Raw genomic sequence first — 22,667 nt, 5'->3', positions numbered from 1 at the left:
TGGCGACGTTTCATCACCATGAAATTACAAGAAAAGTTGCAAACTCGAGCAAGATGAATTTAATTTCAAAAAGTAAAATCAATTAAAAGTCGCCCATCTTCCAAGCATCATACTGCATGCATTTTGTTTGACAACTGTGTGTTGAGTGGGAGATCATAGAACGACAGGTATATGCATTGTAATCAGGTACAGGCGATATCCCTCGATTCACGAACGTTTCGGTTTACGAAGTTTCGCGTGAACGCGATTTACAAATGACAGACGCTTTTTTGTCTTTCGAGTGAAACTAAACAATTGATTTGGTATTGTAACCAGGTGTCAGGCCCCACGACTGAGCTGGTGTAGCTCTCTTTCAGAAGCGACCTGGGCCATCACAAACGATGGCAGCTTAACCAAATGGCATAACGTCATCATCATCACCTGGAAATTTCTAGCAGCAGGCAAAAACCCTGAACGCACGATGATGTTGATACTAAGTGTGAAGATGAAACATGAAACATCGGATGACCACGGAGAGAGAGACACGCACATTCCAAATACAGCAGCAGGCATCGTCAGGGTAGGGATCAAACTCATGACCTTCTGTAGACCAGGCAAGGGAAGTTAACAGCTCCCGAGCCATGGTGGCGCAATCAACTAAATCGAATTTCTACGTAATAGAATTTCCTACAACACTCGCCCATCTAACGAGAAAGCCACCGGAGAGGCTACGTCATCAGACATCTGCGACAAAGAGCTGCGTAGGTCATCAGATTTCCTCCCCCTCTCCGTCTAAATAAAGATTCCGATCTGCGACAGTATTATGGTATCCCTATACAGTACAACGGTAACGTCTCCACATCAGCCTTTTCCAGTCATTCCAACATGCAGCAATATGTTTTTATTAATAGTTCTTTCAAATGTATTATTATTTAATCGTTGTAATTATTCACGTTCTTTAATAATGTTATTACGCTTTTTTTAATTCTCAAAAGTGACAAAGATGTATTGCAATTTTTTGGTTGGAATGACTGTCCGATACACCCCCGAGGTTTTAGTATTAAACCAAACGGGTTAAGCCGTTGCGAATTACAAATTTAGTTTTATTTCCATGTCTGTGTTTTAGATGTTCGGGAAACGCATCCCATTCTGTAAATCGAACGGTACCTTGTACATGCCATTGGAAAGGGTCACACAAATCTGCTACCCCACCCACCACCCCAACCTTGAGTATAGGACTTCCTTTCACCCCCCAATCATCCACACACTCTCTGAACACCCTGCGTGACCTGTTACCAGTCCAGGTTAAAAACCTTCCCATTATCTTCTGCCATACAGGATCCACTGTCTAGCTCTATATAAGTGATGGTATATCATTCCCCACTTGGGTAACTGTATGATGAGTCTCTGGGTCTCTGTGTAATGAGTCTTTGAGTCCCGGTGTGATGAGTCTACTTGTTTCTATGTATTTGTACTTTGAACTTCTTTAGCAGCATAACGCAACAATCTAGACGATTTAAACGTTGTACAGCTCCACTGGTGGAAGCGTCGTGAGACAACCGAATGGAAGTAGACAAGTGATTGGACCGAACCCAGGCACGTGGGGTGGGGGGTGCGGCTGTGACGTCACGACCTACACCAGAGCCCTGCTGACCACGACGCTGATGGCCACGCCCAGCAGGGCCAGGGTCACGTGAGCTGCGCCCACCGGGCGAGGGGCGGCGTTGACGTTGCAGCCGTCACTCTGGCAGCACGTGGTGAGCAGCGTGGCTCCGTTGGTGGTGCCGTCGAGTAATTTGGCGGCGTCGCAATCGGCCGTGGTCGTGCACAACTTGCTGACGGCGTAGGCTGGGCGGAAGAGAAAGCACGCGGGTCTCATTGTAAGTAAAAAAGTATGTAATAAAAAACTGGTAAAAAAATTTTTTATTGTTATTTTGCCAGGAGTAAGCCCAGCAGTGCTGCCATGTAGCCCTTTTTCAGAAGTGATCTGTACGTGTGTGTTGAATTGCTTTCGTGTCGTACATAGCCCACCGTGCTAACTGCAGGTGCGTGAGGAACGAAAACAAACTAAAACACAAAAAGTAGTTTTAAGAAATGAGTGTCAATCTCGAAGATGATTCAAAATTGCATAGCCCTCAGTGGCTTCCTAATATTGGAAGTAAGAGCGTTCCAGAAGGGGTGGCGTTGCGTATGATCGTAGATCCCCCGCAACCCCCCCCCTTTTGGCAGTACGGGGTAACCTTGCAGATGGACCTCCTCTACCACTGCCGGTAAGCGTGGCCCATCTACGGCATTACACAGATACCCCATAGACTCATCACACACAGAGACCCATAGACTCACCACACATTGACCCATAGGCTCACCACACAGAGACCCATCCGTATAGTACATACAAAGAGACCCATAGAATCATCACCGCACAGAGACCCATAGACTCTTTACACAGAGAGATGCATAGACTCACCATACAGAGATCCACAGCCTTAGAGACTAATGGGATTGGGGAAGACACTCCTACAAACATATTTGCATATCCCATACAAATAGTTACGGGTGGTGTGCAAATATATTTTTCGGAGCTTGTTACTCAACATCATCAAATGTGGCTGGCACGCTAACTGGGGTGGGTTTCAAAGAAACAAACGTATCTGCATATACACACACTCACACCTGAATGTACACACACACACCTGTACATACACACAAACACACATGCGCATACACACACCTGTACATACACATACCTACATATACTCACACCTGAATGTACACACACACCTAAAAAAATATATATATATACACACACACCTGCATATGCACACACTCACACCTGCATGTATACACACACCTGCATGTACTCACACACCTGCATGTACACACATAGACACCTGCATGAACACACACTTGCATATACACTCACACTTGTAAATACACATACCTGTACCTATACACACACACCTGTACATACACACACACCTGTACATACACACACACCCGTCCATATAAAAACATAAAGGCAAATACAAAGATCCCCCGTATAGCCTTGACAGACTATCGGGGCAAGTGCTAATATCGAGCACCTATGAAGGCCGGAACCGCAAGCAAGGGGGTGGTTGTCCAACACCACGCCCGGCTGCCTTTGTCTCCCTAGTAGCGGTATTTATACATCGCTACTGGTCCTCATTTGAGGCTGAGTCAACCTAGGGGAGGCCCTGTACCGGTGTGTATAATTGCCACTGGTGTTGGCTGTGAGCGGAAATCCAACTCGGGACGCCTGGTTCGTAGCGCAGTGTAGCGCTAACTATTGCTCTAACTCTACATACACACAGACCCTATAGACTCCCCACACAGAGACCCATAGACTCGCCACACAAACCCATAGACTCATCACACACAGAGACCCATAGACTCATCACCACACAGATACCCCATAGACTCATCACCACACAGATACCCCATAGACTCATCACCACACAGAGACCCATAGACTCATCATCACACAGAGACCCGTAGACTCGCCAGGCAGAGACTCCATAGACTCATCACACACAGAAACCCATAGACTCAAAACAAGGTTAGATCGGACGCGCATCATGGGCCTGGGTGTCACTGCTGAACGCAAGGGGTCCACCCCCAACCTGCGCTTTGCGAGAATAAACAACGCGCTTACTGGAGCCCTTGTAGAGGAGAATTGTCGCGCAGGTGTCCTGCGATGCGGAACACGTGGTGGGGCCGCCCGCGTTGCACGCAGCATTGTCGTTGTTCGTGCTGCACGAGTAGCAGTTGAGGCTGTGCCCTAAATATCCACAGACACAAGACACAAGATCAACACCGATCATCATTATAACGGCAGATGATCACCACCATCATCATCACGGCAGACGATCACCATCATCATCATCATCATCACGGAAGACGATTACCATCATCATCATAACGTTGCTGCACTACGAACCGGGCGACCCAAGTTTGATTCCCACTCACGGCCCCCAACACTGCAGGTGGCGATCATCTGAAGCGGTACCCTGGGGCCTCCTCCCACGAGGTCGACTCGTTCTCAAATGGGTTCCTGGTGCAGTGGTGGTGTGGAGAAAACATCGGCACTGGGGAGACAAAGGCGGCTGGGCGTGGTGCTGGCCACCCACAGCCTCGTGTTTCCTTGCCGGCCGTCATAGGTGCTGCTACTCGCTAACAGCGCTTGCCCCAACAGTCTGTTCAGGCTATACGGGGGATGTTTGTCTTTGTACGGGGTGTGTACAGGGTTTGTGTAGGAGGCTCGTTGAGGACGCCACCACTTTGGCAGCTGGAGGCAGTCGCCCATCCAACATCAAGGGAGGGCTGGTGGAGCGGCGCGAGCAGATAAAACTCAGCGAGTTGGCGCAGTTGGGGGGCACAGGTGGTGGGTGCATCTGCACAGTCATCTCAGTCGGTCAATGCATGTCAACTGCGGGGTCTGTCCCGTGACCTCCCACTGCACCTAGCCTTGCAAAGCAGTCACCCCCCTGGCAGCTGCAGGGTCTGACCCCGTGACCTTCTCCTCATGCACCTAGCCTGGCACAGAAGTCAACCTATGGCACCTGCAGGGGCCGTATGTGACCTCACCCGGCACCGAGCCTGGCACAGCAGTCAACCTATGGCACCTGCAGGATCTGTCCCGTGACCTCCCCCTGCACCTAGCCTGGCACAGCAGTCAACTTATGGCACCTGCAGAGTCTGTCCCGTGACCTCCCCCTGCACCTAGCCTGGCACAGCAGTCAGTCCACGGCACCTGCTGGGTCTGACCCGAGACCTACAGTCAGCGAGCCTTCACGTGATAGCCTCAAAGTGCACCTAGCCTGGCACAGGCCGCCGTCACCGCCACTTCGTGGCATTTTCGAACACATTTTCGCAACTCGCCGCCTGATGAAGCTGCTGATTGTTGTTGCTGTTGTAGTTGTGGCTGTTTTAGTTGTTGTGGTTGTTGGTGTGGTTGATGAAGACCGTTTGTTTTGCAATCGAAACGTCGTGGGTTTTTTTGCTTTTATTATTTTCAATTTATTATTTTTATTTTATTTTATTATTTAGATTTTATCTTTTTTTGTTTACGTCAATTCACGGAAAAAACCAAGAGTATGAATTCCTGCAGTCACGAAAGTTTTAAGTGGAAAAGAGAAGTCAACTTAATTTCAAAAGGGAATGCGAGTTTGCATATGCAGCACCCAACCCGTCCAACACACAGGGTGTACCGAATAGGGCTTAACGATTTGGGGAAAATATCTAATTGCGATTTTTCTGACAGATTTATTGCGATTTGATTTGCGATGAAACTTATTTAAGTCAAGCTTCAGTTCAATATTCACTGTGTAATAGATTTAAATATGTGATGGAGCATTACCACATGATACCGTCAAAATATGAACTGCTCTATATATTCCATTGCAAGGATGAGAACTTAAAATATATTAATTGCTTTCAACATGTATTCATTAAAAAAATTGAAGTATAAAAATCAAACAGAGAACATTTTTTAAGTTCAATAAATAAAGTTACAATAATATAAACTAAATAAGAAAAATAAGAAAATCATAGGACTTTTCAAATCGCAAAAAATCGCAGCCTTTGCGATTTGCTTATCGCATTGTTTCAAATTGCGATTTTGATTTGAAATCGATTAATCGTTCAGCCCGAGGATTACCGAAACTAAACACACCCAACACATTAAAACGTCGACGAGCTGTGTGGCTATTGGAAATGCTGCGGTGACATCGATGCAAATTATACGCGTTAGATTTACTATGTCGTTGTAACTTGTTGTGGATATTTATTGGGTACTTTCTGTTTCTGATACAAGTCATGTACAGCAGCAGGCATCGTCAGGGTCCGGGATCGAACCCACGTGCTCCTGTATACAAGTCAAGGTAGTTAAAATCTACACGGGGAGAGAGACACACACAGAGACTCAAAATATACAACAGCAGGCATCGTCAGGGACCGGGATCGAACCCACGACCTCCTGTATACCAGGCGAGTTAGTTAACATTTCCACAGGGAGAGAGACACGCAGAATCCAAATATACAACAGCAGGCATCGTTAGAGTCCAGAATCGAACCCACGACCTCCTGTATACCAGGCGAGGTAGTTAACATCTCTATCTAAATATATCGCAGTATCGGCGTTGCTTTGCTGTTATTGCAACAACAAAAGTTTTCGCACCTCCGCTCACGAACAGCAACGCCACGAGGAGCAGAACCGGCAGGTAGCAAGTCATGGTTAGAGTCGTGGAGCCTGGCGTTGTGGCGCTTTGGGATGGAAAGTCGGCGAGTTGAGAGAAACAGAGTTGCAGAGTCAGAGAGAGAGAGATATCCCTGGAGCAGTGACTGCGTCTGCGTGGTGAACTGGGAGACTTTATAAGCCCCAGAGACTAATGGGATTGGGGAAGACACTCCTACAAACATATTTGCATATTCCATACAAATAGTTACGGGTGGTGTGCAAATATATTTGTCGGAGCTCGTTGCTCAACATCAGTAAATGTGGCTGGCACGCTAAGTGGGGTGGGTTGCAAAGAAACAAACGCATCTGCATATACGCACACTCGCACCTGAATGTACACACACACACCTGTACATACACACAAACACACATGCGCATACACACACCTGTACAAACACATACCTACATATACTCACACCTGCATGTACACACACACCTGCATATATATATATATATTTACACACACAGCTGCATATGCACACACTCACACCTGCAAGAACACACACTGGCATATACACTCACACTTGTAAATACACAAACCTGTACCTATACATCTTCTTGGTTTTTTCGGTAAAGTCACGTAGAATGGAAATAATACAAAAATAATAAAATAAAACATGATGAAATAATTCTCACGACGTTTCGGCCACAACGCAAGCAGCCGTCCTCAGGTGGAGAACAGGTCTGTCGAGAAGACAGAGTCTGAATGCAGGTGTTTCGGCCACAACGCTACTTGCGTTGTGGCCGAAACGTCTTGAGAATTATTTGATTATGTTTTATTTTCATTATTTTTATTATTTCCATTCTACGTGACTTTACCGAAAGAACCAAGAAGATGAATCTCTGCAGTCACGAAAGCTTTAAATCGAAATTTGTACCTATACACTCAGACCTGCACGTACACACACCTATACATACACACACCTGTACATATACAAACATAAAGGCAAATACAAAGATCCCCCGTATAGCCTTGGCAGACTCTCGGGGCAAGTGATTTTATCGAGCACCTATGAAGGCCGGAACGGCACGCAAGTGGGTGGTTGTCCAACACCACGCCCGGCTGCCTTTGTCTCCCCAGTAGCGATATTTACATCGCTACTGGTCCTCATTTGAGGCTGAGTCAACCTAGGGGAGGCCCTGTACCGGTGTAGATAATTGCCACTGGTGTTGGCCGTGAGCGGGAATCCAACTCGGGACGCCTGGTTCGTAATACAAAGGCCCGTAGACTCACCACACAGAGACCCATAGACTCATCACACAGAGACACAGAGACGTACGACACAGAGACCCATAAATTCATGAAGCATAGACACATAGACTCCCCACACATAGTCCCATAGACACATCACACAAAGACCCATAGACTCACCACACAAAGACCCATACACTCATAAAGCAGAGACCTATAGCCTCACCACACAGATAACTGAAGACTCATCACATAGAGACCCGTAGACTCATCACACAGACACCGACTGATATTTAAGATCTGTTCCGAGAAGTGAGTTGGCGTGATATCGATGGGAGCGGCATAACTCTGATGGGAAGAGAAGTGAACTAATAAAATGCCGTGCCTGCGAGTTGGCTTTCAAAGGTTTGTGTGTATGTTGACATTTTGCAACGTATGTACGTTTAATGGCCTCGAGGGTGTCACCATGGTGTGGCAACAGTGCCGAGTGAGGAGTGGTATTCTAAGGTCAGAGCCCGGGTGTCATTGAGAAAGAGCTCGCGTGAGGACGTGACAGCGAGGTGAACCCGAGATGGAACGTGACCGGACGAGAGGGGCAGGGGGACCCCCAGTTGGGGGTGAGAGGATCACGTGACGGGGACCCAGAGTCCCCACGAGGGTTTGGGAAGGGGGGCGTGGCCAAGGGCAGGAGCCTGGCCACGCCAGAGCAGTTATAAGTTCAAGTTCAAGTTCATTTTATTTATTAGGTATAGCGCGGTCCCGAGAGGGATCCCGGCGGTTCGACTCTGGGAATTATGTTGCCCATAGACTCACCACACAGAGACCCATATACAGTGAGGGAAAAAAGTATTTGATCCCCTGCTGATTTTGTACGTTTGCCCACTGACGAAGAAATGATCAGTCTATAATTGTAATGATAGGTTTATTTGAACAGTGAGAGACAAGAATAACAACAACAAAATTCAGAAAAACGCATGTCAAAAATGTTATAAATTGATTTGCATTTTAATGATGGAAATAAGTATTTAACCCCTCTGCAAAACATGACTTAGTACTTGGTGGCAAAACCCTTGTTGGCAATCACAGAGGTCAGACGTTTCTTGTAGTTGGCCACCAGGTTTGCACACATATCAGGAGGGATTTTGTCCCACTCCTCTTTACAGATCTTCTCCAAGTCATTAAGGTTTTGAGGCTGACGTTTGGCAACTCGAACCTTCAGCTCCCTCCATAGATTTTCGATGGGATTAAGGTCTGGAGACTGGCTAGGCCACTCCAGGACCTTAATGTGCTTCTTCTTGAGCCACTCCTTTGTTGCATTGGCCGTGTGTTTTGGGTCATTGTCATGCTGGAATACCCATCCACGACCCATTTTCAATGCCCTGGCTGAGGGAAGGAGGTTCTCACCCAAGATTTGACGGTACATGGCCCCGTCCATCGTCCCTTTGATGCGGTGAAGTTTGTCCTGTCCCCGAAGCAAAAAAACACCCCCAAAGCATAATGTTTCCACCTCCATGTTTGACGGTGGGGATGGTGTTCTTGGGGTCATAGGCAGCATTTCTCCTCCAAACACGGCGAGTTGAGTTGATTCCAAAGAGCTCCATTTTGGTTTCATCTGACCACAACACTTTCACCCAGTTGTCCTCTGAATCATTCAGATGTTCATTGGCAAACTTCAGACGGGCATGTATATGTGCTTTCTTGAGCAGGGGGACCTTGCGGGCGGTGTAGGATTTCAGTCTTTCACGGCATAGTGTGTTACCAACTGTTTTCTTGGTGACTATAGTCCCAGCTGCCTTGAGATCATTGACAAGATCCTCCCGTGTAGTTCTGGGCTGATTCCTCACCGTTCTCATGATCATTGCAACTCCACGAGGTGAGATCTTGCATGGAGCCCAAAGCCGAGGGAGATTGACAGTTCTTTTGTGTTTCTTCCATTTGCGAATAATCGCACCAACTGTTGTCACCTTCTCACCAAGCTACTTTGCGATGGTCTTGTAGCCCATTCCAGCCTTGTGTAGGTCTACAATCTTGTCCCTGACATCCTTGGAGAGCTCTTTGGTCTTGGCCATGGTGGAAAGTTTGGTATCTGATTGATTTATTTCTTCTGTGAACAGGTGTCTTTTATACAGGTAACAAGCTGAGATTAGGAGCACTCCCTTTAAGAGTGGGCTCCTAATCTCAGCTCGTTACCTGTATAAAAGACACCTGTCAGCCAGAAATCTTTCTGATTGAGAGGGGGTCAAATACTTAATTCCATCATTAAAATGCAAATCAATATATAACATTTTTGACATGCGTTTTTCTGGATTTTGTTGTTGTTATTCTGTCTCTCACTGTTGAAATAAACCTACCATTAAATTATAGACTGATCATTTATTTGTCAGTGGGCAAACGTACAAAATCAGCAGGGGATCAAATATTTTTTCCCTCACTGTACTAACCACACAGATACGCATAGACACACCACGCAGATACCCATAGACTCATCACACAGAGACCCATAAACGCATCACGCAGAGACCCACAGACTCTTCACGCAGAGACCCATAGACTCATCACACAGAGATCCATAGACACACCACACCATAAACTTATATTGCAGAGAACCACAGACTCACCACACAGAGACCCATAGTTTCACCACCCAGATACCCATAGACACACAACGCAGAGATCCATATACTCATCACATAGAGCCAATGTATTCGGCGAAGAATCGGATGAATACATTGACATCGTCCATGTATATTAGGCATGTAAAGCATTTTAGGACTGCTAAGGCCAACTAAATTTTGAACTGAAAGATTGCCGATGCAATCTGAAGGCCCATACAATGGTATACGTGACTAATATACCAGACAACAAATCCCGCGTACTGAAGAATTTTTATCCCGTCAATGCGTCAGGTGCATAATCTATACACGATAGGAGATATATGCGTCAACAAGCATAACGGTGCTGAGGCAATGGAAGTCTACACAGAATCTCAGTGACTCGCCTGACTTTTTTGACTAGGACCACCGGAGCCTGCCATGGACTTGACGAAGGGGAAATGATGTCGGCCTGCAGCATCTCCTGCACCGCTTGCTGGTTGCGCCCTTTTTCTATCGGGCTAATCCCATATGTGTTTTGGCGCAGGGGTGCGGCACCCCCCGTGCTGATGTTGTGCTGCAGCAGATGCGTGCGTCCCCAGCTGAACACGTCGGAGAACTCGTGGACCAATGAGTGCAGCCGGTGGGCGGCTAATCTGGCCATGGCTCCGCCAGCTGGTCCATCCACGCGTCGTCCCCTCTGTCCTCGGACTTGTCAACGCTTCCCACGACCTCTGGCCATGTCCCAGGGATTCCCATTGACAAGGGACTGACGTGGGCCAGAACCGTTCCGGCCCGCATTGTCGGTTTCCCTGTCCGAGGTGTTCAGGACTTGAATGATCAGATGCTGATTCCCCTGGACACAATGGTCTCGGCCCACACCAGTGCGTGGCGATCCGTGGCAGCTTGCGCTGGAGACACCAGGATGGGGGAGTCCGGCTGGGACCGTCACGATGGGGGACTGATATCACAGCGGTCGTAGTATCTGGTCTACCGTGGGAATGGAGACAGACTCACTGACCAGAGGCTGCATGTGCGTGCGGTACCCTCCGGCGAGCTCCTTACACCTTCAGGAAATGGAGATGCGTTCCCTGGACTTCCATCCGACCATTGTCCAGATCGATTTTCATCGGCATTTGCCTCAGAAAGTCCGTCGCCAACAGGCGGGGCACGGGAAGTGTTGTGGAGACAATAATGGGTCCTGAAACCGACAACTGCCCAATTTGTATAGGGGCCTCAACCTGGCCCAGGAAGCCCATACTCCCTCTGTTGGCCACAAAGAACGTCGTCTTGGACCCCTCATTGTGGTGCGGGGTGGGCCTCCCATGTGATGTGGGTTGGAGCCCACCATGTAGTGTGGTGTGGGCCCCCAATTTTGGTGCGGGATGGACCCCTGATTGTGGTGCAGGGTGGGCTCCCCATTGTGGTGCGGGGTGGGCCCCCCATGTGATGTGGGGTGGGCCCCACATATGATGTGGGGTGGGTCTCCCATGTGGTGTGGGCGCCCCACCCAGCCCACCCGCCCCACCTGCCCTTTGCAGGCCACGTCTCGTGCCGCCACATTTGCGAGGGCGCGGCGGTGCGCGAGAAGGCTCTGCGGCGTGCCAGCGAGCGTGTGTGCTATTGCCGCACCGGGGGCATTGGCCCTGGCAACCCACTGGTGTCACCAATAAACATCGTCGACACTTCCCTTGGCGAAGTCAACACCGGGTCCCGACGTCACCCCCGGCCCAAATGCCACCCGCAGTGATGGCTCCGACTCAGCTACTGGAGGTCCGTCCTGAGCTGCCGCGTAGAGAGCACGCGGGCAGTGGTTCAAGCATGGCGGTTTGTGTCGCTGGCCCTGGTAGCGCCACGGTAAATGGGCCGACTGCTCCCTCCCACGGTGCCCACCACCTGGCCCACTGGTCGCGCCCAACCCATGACCTGTTCATGGGCCGACAGGATCCGGGCGGCCCACAGTGAGTTAAGCTCGTCGGGCATCACCACCGGCATAACAACTCCGGTGCGACAAGCGTAGGTGGCAAGGTGCTCGACCACGAGGTTCTCGAGTGCCTCGTCAGCAGGCGAGGGAAGGCTCTCCTTGCCAACACCAGCAGTGCACCCCTCTAGGCTAGAGTGTAACTCTCTAGCCCCCCACTGGCGGGCCTGAAACCGTCTGAAGGCACCCAGGGCAGGTGAGTAGATTTCCCTCAAAGCCTCGTAGGCTGCCTGTAGCGTGGTCTTGCTGCACGCAAGAAGGGAGGTGTAAGAGTCGAGCACATCATCATCCAGAACGGATGCCAGCGCTCGTAGCGCCTCTTCGTCCGACCATTCGACTCAGTAGTTTTATTCGTATTTTTGTAAGTGATTTGTTTACCTTTCATATACTTTGCACTCATATCGTGTGTGTGTTGTGTTTGTTGTTGTTGTAAGGAACTGACCCCCATGCCCCGACTGGACGTCTGTGAAAAACACATTTAAAGCTCATCATATTTCCTCCTCCATGCTAAATAAATAATCTGATTCTGACTGATTTCCACCAGTGGTTGAAAGGGGCGTCATTGGCGAACTTTCGTCACACATCACTGTGAAATAACACACAAAGTTACCAACTCGAGCAAGATTAATTTAATTTCAAAAAGTAAAAACCATTAAAAGTCGGCCATCTTCCAAGCAACATACCGCATGCATTTTGTTTGACAATTGTGTGTTGAGTAAGAGATAATACAACGAGAGGTATAAGAATTGCAATCAGGTACAGGCGATATCCCTCGATTCACGAACGTTTCGATTTGCGAAGTTTTGCGTGGACGCGATTTAGAAATGACAGACGCTGTTTTGTTTTTCGAGTAAAACTAAACCATTTATTTACTATTTTAACCAGGTGTAAGGCCCCACTACTGACCTGGGGTAGCTCTCACCCTCTCCGGTCATTCCAACATGCAGCAATTTGTTTTATTAATAGTTATTTCACAGGTATTGTTATTATAAAATTGTTGTAATATTCACGTTTTTTAAAACAATGTTAGTACGCTTTTTTGCATCCTAAAAAGTGGCAAAGATGTATTGCAATTTTTTTTCCCGAGTTGAAATGACTGTCCGATACAATTCCCACAAGTTTACGTATTGAACCAAACGGGTAAAGCCGTTGCGAATTACAAATTTAGTTTTACGCGCGTGAGTCTGTTTTTTAGATGTTCGAGAAACGCATCCCATTCGGTAAATCGAGTGGAACCTTGCACATGCCATTGGTAACGGTCAAACAAATCTGCTACCCCACCCACCACCCCACCCTTGAGTATAGGACTTCCTTTCACCCCCCAATAATCCGCACACGTTCTGAACACCCTGCGTGACCTGTTCCCAGTCCAGGTTAAAAACCTTTAAATTATCTTCTGCCATACAGGATCAACTGTCTGGCTGTGTATTGAGTCTATGGGTCCCTGTGTGACGAGTCTATGGGTCTCTATGTGGTGAGTCTATGGGTATCTGCGTGACGAGTCTACTTGTCTCTATGTATGTACAAACGTAGGTTGAACTTATTTAGCAGCGTATCGTAACAATCTAGACGATTTAAACGTTGTACAGCTCCACTGGTGGAAGCGTCGTGAGACAACCGAATGGAAGTAGACAAGTGATTGGACCGAACCCAGGCACGTGGGGGGGGAGGGCCGGCTGTGACGTCACGACCTACGCCAGAGCCCTGCTGACCACGACGCTGACCACGCCCAGCAGGGCCAGGGTCACGTGAGCTGCGCCCAGCTGGCGAGGAGCCGCGTTGAAGTTGCAGCCATCCCATTGGCAGCACGTGATAATCGCGTGTCCGTTGGAGATGACGTCCATTATGTCGAGGGCTTTGCATTCGGCCATGTTGTAGCACTTCTTGGTGATAAAGAAGGCTGGGCAGAAGAGAAAGCACGCGCGTCTCATTGTAAGTAAAAAAGATATAATTAAAAACACGTGAAAATATATTTGTTTTTGTTATTTTACCAGGTGCAAGCCCCGCTGAGCTGCAATGTAGCCCTTTTTCATAAGTGACCTCTAAGTGTGTGTTGAACTTCTTTCGCACCGTATGTAGCCATTCGTTGTAATCTGTGGGTCTCTGTAGTTCTTTATGGGTGTGTGTGGGTCTATGTATGTGTATGTTGAACTTCTTTCGTGCCGTATGTAGCCATCCGTTCTAATCTGTGGGTGTCTGTACGTCTCTATGGTGGTGTGTGGGTCTCTGTATGTGTATGTTGAACTTCTTTCGCACCGGATGTAGCCATTCATTGTAATCTGTGGGTCTCTGTAGGTCTTTATGGGCGTATGTGGGTCTCTGTATATGTTTGTGTGTATGTGTGTTGAACTTCTTTCGCACCGTATGTAGCCATTCGTTGTAATCTGTGGGTCTCTGTAGTTCTTTATGGGTGTGTGTGGGTCTCTGTATATGTATATGTGTGTATGTTTAAATTCCTTCGCACCGTACATCTGTAGAGGTGTAATTGTGTATGGGCGCGGATGGCTAACAAACACAAGGGGCGTGGTTAGGGCCGTACACAGAGGAGGTGCTCACACCGACGTCCGCACCTGCATCCCCCACGGGCCCCTCCCGGGGGCCGAGTACTATAAAAGGTGGTGAGCCGGATTGCTCGAGGTCGGAGTATCAGCTTTAACCAGCGAAGACTGAAGACCAGCTAGCATAGGCCCCCGGGAGGGGCCCGTGGGCCGACCAGGGCAAGCCGGTGGCGTGGCCCCGAGAGCCCAGACTCAGGGTGCCGGGATCCCAGCTTGACCAGGGCTGGGATAGGTAGCCTCCCTTAGCTCCGTAGTGGAGGACTTGGGCTTAGGTTAGCGGGGTTAGATGTTGTGTCTCCCTGTTAGCTGAGTAAAGGGGACGTTAACCCCTTAAGTACTATGTGTACCCGCTACTGTACACAAGTTGGTGTTAATAAATAAGTGTGCCTCCGATCCCGTCGTCAAGCCTCCTGAATACTTACTACACATCGACCACCGTGCTAATTGCAGGTGCATGGGGAAGGAAAACAAACTAAAACACAATAATCTGTTTAAGAAATTAGTGTCAATTTAGATGAACATTTAAAAGTGAATAGCTCCCAGTTGCTTCCTATTATTGGAAGGAAGAGCGTTCCAGATGGCCGCTGAACCAGCGCATCTGAAAGCGCCGTGCGATGATGCAGTGGCCACCTTTGTTCGACAGCCAGCCAAAAAGCCGCTACCACAAACGGTGGCTGATATTGTCACCATTATCATCGCGTGAAAATGTATAGCAGCAGCCGAATACTCAGAACGCCATAACGTCAATTCTAAAATGTGGAGGGGGAAAAACCGGAGGACCCCCGAGAAATATCAACACATTGGGGACGAGTCTCTGATTGGGATGCAGAAACCCATGAACTCATCACGTAAATAAACCCATAGACTCATCAGACACAGAAACCCCATAGACTAAAATTTTATTTAAAACTTTCGTGACTGCAGGAATTCATATTTTTTGGTTCTTTCGGTAAAGTCACATAGATATAAAACAACAAAATAAAAAATGTTAAGTAAAAAAAAGCTCACGACGTGTTGATCACAACACAAGCAGTCATCATCACGTGGAGAGAAAAGGGGGGCAAGCCTTCAACTGCAACTGTTTATAAAGGCTTGAAATGGGCATAGCCCAAGTGTCAGAAGGAGTGGTGACAAGTGCTGCGGCGCAGCATAAACGAACGAGCTCGTGCATAGCGGCAAGCTCAGCTGGCCGCTCAGCAGCATGGGTGGGGGCAGCCAATGCTAATTTTCTCTCCGCCTGATGACGACTGCTCAATCAATTTCGTGTAAGCCAGCTGCATTAAAATTATGATCAGCTACGGCAGAAGTATTGGTCCCACCGTGTTTCAAATATGCCTTATGTTCACGAACACGGTCCGAGACATGTCGCTTATTTTCCCCAATGTAACTGCTGCCGCAGATACAGTTTAGTTTGTAGACACCGGGATATTATGTCAGGAATCTTGTCCTTCACAGATGGGATCAGATCACGGATTTTATGTACCGTGTTAAATCGGACCTTGATCTTGTGTTTGTTCATGATTTTGGAAATCCTTTTGGTTACCCGTGCTATGTATGGGAAGGTGATGGTTTTGATTGGATCTTCAGATGATTCCTTCCTCACGGTTGGGGTGATGGCTTTGCGGATTGTGGAGTCAGAATATTAATTCGCCTTGGGAGCTTTGTGTACTTGTTTGAGTTCACTGGTTAGGTGTTCATAGTTGGAAATACATGAAAGAAGACGGTTATAAACTCAGCAATCATTGGAAAAATGTCATCAACCACTTTTGGGCATGACTTCATTGGTAATTTCTTGTCAACCTCCACTGTCAGAAATGTGGATGTGTGGAGCGAGGTGCAATGCCTGGCCCCCATCTCTACCCCCTCTCTCCCCCTATCTCTCCCCCCTCTCTCTCCCCCTAGCTCTGCCCCCCTTTCTCTTCCCCTTTGTCTTATCCTGCATTAGCATTGGCTGCCCCTGCCCATGCTGCTGACACACTTGGACTGCGCCACTCAGCACCAGCTCGTCCATTCATGCTGCCCCACAGCACTTGTCCCCACTCCTTCTGACACTTGGGCTACGCCAATTTCAAGCCTTTATAAACAGTTTCAGTTGGAGGCTTGCCCCCCTTTTCTCTCCGTCTGATGACGACCGCTTGTGTAGCGATCGAAACGTTGTGAGTTTTATTTTTATTTATTTTGTTGTTTTCCATCTACGTGACTTTAACGAAAGAACCAGAGAATATGAACCCCATGGACTCATCACACAGAGACCCATAGACTCACCACACAGAGACCCATAGACTCACCATACATATACCCCATAGACTCATCACACAGGGATCGATAGACTCATCACCGCACAGAGACCCATAGACTCTTCACATAGAGAGAGGCATCGACTCACCATACAAATATCCACAGACTCACCACACAGAGACCCCATAGACTCATCACACACAGAGACCCATAGACTCGCCACACCAGAGACCCCATAGACTCAAAACACAGTGAGGGCGGACATGCGTCTTGCGAGTGCATTATGCGCCTGGGACTCACTGCTGAACGCAAGGAGTCCACCCCCAACCCGCGCTTTGCGAGAATAAACGACGCACTTACTGGAGCCCTCGTAGGCGACTATTGACCCGCAGGCGTTATGCGAGCTGTCGGAACACTGAATTGGGCCGCCCTCGTTGCACACCGTATTGTTGGAGGTCGGCCTGCATGAGTAGCATTTGATGCTGTGCCCTGTATATAATCACAGACGCAAGACACAAGAACAATACCGATCATCATCATCATGGCAGACAATCATCATTATCATCACGGCAGACGACCATCATCATCATCATCACGGCAGACGATCATCATCACGGCAGACGATAATCATCATCATGGCAGATGATTATCATCATCACGGCAGACGATAATCATCATAACGGCAGATGATTATCATCATCACGGCAGACGATAATCATCACGGCAAACGATAATCATCATCACGGTAGACGATCATCATCACGGCAGATGATTATCATCATCACGGCAGATGATTATCATCACCAAGGCAGACGATAATCATCATCACGGCAGATCATTATAATCTTCACGGCAGACGATCATCATCATCATAACGCTGCTGCACTACGAACCGGGCGACCCGAGTTAGATTCCCGCTCACGGCCACCAACACCACAGGTGGCGGTTATCTGAAGCGGGACCCTAGGGCCTCCTCCCACGAGGTCGACTCATTCTCAAATGGGTAACCTGATGCAATGGTGGTGTAGAGGAAACATCGCCACTGAGGAGACAAGGGTGGCCGGGCGTGGTGCTGGCCAACCACCGCCTCGTGTGTCAATGCCGGGCTTCGTAGGCACTGCTACTCGCTAGCCTGGAACAGCGCCTAGCCTGGAACAGCGCTTGCCTCAACAGTCTGTTCAGGCGAAACGGAGGATGTTTGACTTTGTACGGGATATGTGCAGGGTTTATGTAGGAGTCTCGTGAAGGATGCTCCCACTTTGGTAGTTGGAGGCAGTCGCCCATTGACAACAATGGAGGGCAGGTGGAGCGACGCTTACAACGACGAGCAGAGTGCCGGGCAGATAAAACGCAGCTGGTTAACACAGTTGGGGGGCACAGGTGGTGCATCTGTACAGTCATCTCAGTCAGTCAACGCATGTTTAGTGACATTGAATGAGATTGGTAGACAATGGAATTAGGGGTAGCAGCCCGTTCTACTAGTTGGACCCGTGGGCCACGCCCAGAGCGTTCTGGGGGATCCAGAAGGGTGCGTGGCCGAGGGCGGAGCCTGGCCACGTTGGGGAGACTAAAAGGTGAGCTCCGACTCACAGTCGGGGCTGCTGCCATCGGGAATGGAACTCATCATGCTGCTGTCGTCGTGGTCTTCGCCTATTCAAGCTGTGGTTCTAGAAGCATGTTGGCTGTCCCGACCCAGCTACTAGTGTCTCTTAATTAGTACACTACACATGTCACCTGCATGGTCTGTCCTGTGACCTCCCACTGCACCTAGCCTGGAACAGCAGTCAACACATGGCACATGCAGGGTCTGTCCCCGTGACCTCCTCCTCATGCACATAGCCTGGCACAGTAGTCAACCCATGGCACCTGCTGGGTCTGTCCCGTGACCTTCCCATGCATCTAGCCTGGCACAGCAGTCAACCCATGGCCCATGCAGTGTCTGTCCCGTGACCTCCTGCAACTAGTCTGGCACAGCAGTCAACCCACAGCACCTGCTGGGTCTGACCCGTGACCTCCCCATGCATCTAGCCTGGCACAGCAGTCAACCCATGGCCCATGCAGTGTCTGTCCCATGACCTCCTCCTGCAACTAGTCTGGCACAGCAGTCAACCCACAGCACCTGCTGGGTCTGACCCGAGACCTCCAGTCAGCAAGCCTTTGACACTTCACGTGATAGCCGTCAAAGTGCACCTAGCCTGGCACAGACCGCCATTACCGCCATTTAGTGGCATTAGCGAACACTGAGCTACACACGTGTAGTGTCGTGAATACAGCCACAGTGCTGGAGGACTGCCGGGTGCCCCGATTGGACGAGTTAAGGGCACGTGGCTGGAAGTTGTGTCTCGATTGGAGGAGTTAAGGACACGTGGCCAGAAGTGGGGGCGCCGTCCTTGATACAGCAAGGGGTAGGGCCGGGGCCAACGGATAAAAGGGGAGCCCGTTTCGGCGATCAAGCTAAAACACACGCGCGCATAGTGAACGGCCTAGGACAAGTTAGCCACACTTAGCAACAGAATCCGGTGTACAGTGAATTGTTTTCAAGTTCAAGTTCATTTATTAGGTATAGCCCTGTGAGCCATTCGGCTCTTGAATCGGGTGCAACCGCAACAAACAAAAAACAAAAACATGAACAAAAAACATCTTAAAGTGAATATGTGACTAAGTGCAAACAGAAAATCCAAGAAAAGACAGCAAAATATTGCAGAAAAGAACACCGTACACCAACGTTGTGTGCAAAAATCCCAGTGGGATGCAAGTCAAACAACAACAACAACAACCATGAGACAACTTAGATTAAGGCCATCAGTCTAACTCTGTACTACAACAAACAAACATGGCTAAACCAATACACTAAACACGTTGCCTATTACAACGGTGTGTGTGTGCCTCAGTCGACATACACGACACACGTAGCCTCAGTGGCGCCTTACCCCTGGTACAATGAAAAAATATAGTGAGTGAAGTTAATATGACAAAATGTAAAAATAAAAACGGACCGAGAAACCGCGTAGTCAAGACAAAACACAATTGATGAATGTTTCAACGCTTCGACTTGCAGTCTTTAACGAAAATATAAGTCCTATACTTAATTTCAAGAGGTAATGCGAGCGTGCATACACAGAACCAAATAAGTCCAACACACAGGGTGTACCGAAACTAAATACCCCGAAAAATGTTAACGTCAAATAACTGTGTCGATATTGGAGATACTGCGACAACGTCGATGTAAATTATATGCGTTCGATTTACTATATAGTTGTAATTAATATTTATTGGGTACTTTCTGATTCTGATATAATGACAAGTCCGGTCATGTACAGCAGCAGGCATCGTCAGGGTCAGGGATCGAACCCACGTGCTCCTGTATACAAGTCAAAGTGGTTAACATCTCCACGGAGAGAGAGAGACACACACAGAGACTCCAAATATACAGCAGCAGGCATCGTCAGGGTCCGGGATCGAACCCACGACCAGGCGAGGTAGTTAACATCTCCACAGGGAGAGAGACACGCAGAATCCAACGAAACAACAGCAGACATCGTCAGAGTCCAGAATCAAACCCACGACCTCCTGTATACCAGGCGAGGTAGTTAATATCTCCACAGGGAGAGAGACACGCAGAATCCAAATATACAACAGCAGGCATCGTCAGGGTCCAGATCGAACCCACGACCTCCTGTATACCAGACGAGGTAGTTAACATCTATATGTATTGCAGTATCAGCGTTGCTGTGGTGTGGCAACAACCCCAACTCGCCACGCAAAAGTTTTCACACCTCCGCTTACGAACAGCAACGCCACGAGGAGCAAACCCGGCAGGTGGCAAGTCATGGTTAGAGTCGTGGAGCCTGGCGTTGTGGCGCTTTGGGATGGAAAGTCGGCGAGTTGAGCGAGACAGAGTTACAGTCAGAGAGAGAGAGATATCCCTGGAGCGGTGACTGCGTCTGCGTAGTGAACTGTGAGACTTTATAAGCCCCAGAGATTAATGAGATCGGGGAAGACACTCCTACAAACTCATTAGCATACCACCTCCAAACAGTTGGAGGTGGTATGCAAATATATTTATCGGAGCTCGTTGCTCAATAGCCGCAAATTTGTCTGGCACACGAAGTGGAGTGTGGTGGGTGCGGTGGGTGGCCATCGCCACGCGCTCACGGCCGCCTTTGTCTCTCCCCACTGCAATCATATACACTCACGAACACCTGCATGCACACACACACCTATACATATACACTCAAGTTTTAAAGTTTTTTCAAGTTTCATTTATTAGGTATAGCCCTGTGAGCCATTCGGCTCTTGAATCGGGTGCAACCGCAACAAACAAAAAACATGAACAAGAAAACATCTTAAAGTGACTATGTGCAAAAAGAAAATCCAAGAAAAGACAGCAAAATATTGCAGAAAAAGCACCGTGCACCAACACTGCAAAAATCCCAGTGGGATGCAAGTCAACAACAACCACAAGACAACTTAGATTAAGGCCATCAGTCTAACTCTGTACTACAACAAACAAACATGACTCACACCTGCATGCACACAAACCTGTACATATACCCACACACACCTGCATGTAAACACACACCTGCATTTACACACACCTGTAAATACACACACCTGCATGTACACACACCTGCATATACACACACACATGCATGTTCACACACGTGTACATACAAACACACACACACACGTACATACATACAAGCACCTGTATGTGCACGCACCTGCATATTCTCACACTTGCATGTACGCACACACACACGCATATATACACAATCACACCTGTACATATCCACACACTAAGACAAATACAAAGATGCCTCTATAGTCTTAACATACTGTAGGGGCAAGTGCTGTTAGCGAGCACCTATGAATGCCGGAACGGTACACGAGGGGGTGGGTCGCCAGGTTGATAGCGCACACACTCATACATGCATGAACACACACCTACGTATACACTTATACCTGAATAAACACACACGCCTGCACATACACACACAAACACCTGCAAAAACAGACACACCTGCATGTACACATACCTGTACATATACACACACCTCTTCATACACACACCTGTACCTACACGTACACCTGTTAATACACACGTACCTACATATACACACCTGCATGTACACACACTGACACTTGCATGTACACACACCTGCATATACACACTCACACTTACATATACACACACACACACCTGCATATACATGCACAACACACCAACATATACAACAACCGCCATTCGCCACTAAGTGGCGGTGATGTCACCACGACGCTTGTGCCAGGCTATGTGCACCTTGAGGCCACGTGAAGTGTCAAACGCCCGCTGGCAGGAGGTCACGGAGCAGACCCAGGTGCCACGGGTTGACTGACTGAGATGGCTGGCTGATGCACCGCCTGTGCCCCCTACTGTGACTACTTGCTGTGCTTTATCCACCCGGCGCTCTGCTCGTTGTTGTGAGCATCGCTCCTCCGCCCTCCGTTGTTGTTGGAGGGCGACTGCCTCCAACTGCCCAGTAGCGTCCTTCACGTGCCTCCTCCACAGAGGCCGATCTTGACACCACTGGTACCAGTCATCGGAAAGTCCACTCAGCTCCACATCCTCCTGTACCACATCACTCCATCTGTTTTCTAGCCCGTACTATGCCCGTTTACCCCCCTCGATCCAGCCGAACAAAAGCTGTTTGGGCATGCGGTAATTGGGCATGCGGGCTACATGGCCCAGCCAACGCAGCCTTGCCTGCCGAACGAGCTCACCGATGGGACATAGTCCAGGAGGAGTTTGAGGTGCTGCTGCTGAAACTGGAGTGTGCCACTAAGAGGTGGGGCCTTACCATCAGCCCCACCAAAACGTAGCACCTGCCTG

At 48.7% G+C, this 22,667-nt stretch overlaps 2 protein-coding genes across 2 annotated transcripts; both read right to left on the bottom strand.

The window, feature by feature from the left end:
- Positions 1-839: 839 nt before the first annotated feature.
- On the bottom strand, positions 840-6,354 carry LOC144737382 (uncharacterized). Its single transcript, XM_078620053.1, has 3 exons — positions 6,176-6,354; positions 3,653-3,778; positions 840-1,827 (listed from the first exon to the last, which is right to left on the bottom strand). Exons 1-3 carry the CDS (start codon positions 6,228-6,230, stop codon positions 1,613-1,615), a joined length of 396 nt encoding a protein of 131 aa, XP_078476179.1. The 5' UTR covers positions 6,231-6,354; the 3' UTR covers positions 840-1,612.
- Positions 6,355-12,613: 6,259 nt separating this feature from the next.
- On the bottom strand, positions 12,614-20,763 carry LOC144737411 (CD59 glycoprotein-like). The gene is made up of 3 exons (XM_078620091.1): positions 20,572-20,763; positions 17,156-17,284; positions 12,614-13,899 (listed from the first exon to the last, which is right to left on the bottom strand). Exons 1-3 carry the CDS (start codon positions 20,624-20,626, stop codon positions 13,691-13,693), a joined length of 393 nt encoding a protein of 130 aa, XP_078476217.1. The 5' UTR covers positions 20,627-20,763; the 3' UTR covers positions 12,614-13,690.
- Positions 20,764-22,667: the final 1,904 nt, after the last annotated feature.

The sequence above is a fragment of the Lampetra planeri genome, chromosome 69, assembly GCF_965212315.1.
Source record: "Lampetra planeri chromosome 69, kcLamPlan1.2.h2, whole genome shotgun sequence".
In the NCBI taxonomy this organism is placed as follows: Eukaryota; Metazoa; Chordata; class Hyperoartia; order Petromyzontiformes; family Petromyzontidae; genus Lampetra; species Lampetra planeri.
This window is presented reverse-complemented; position numbering and strand designations above follow the sequence as displayed.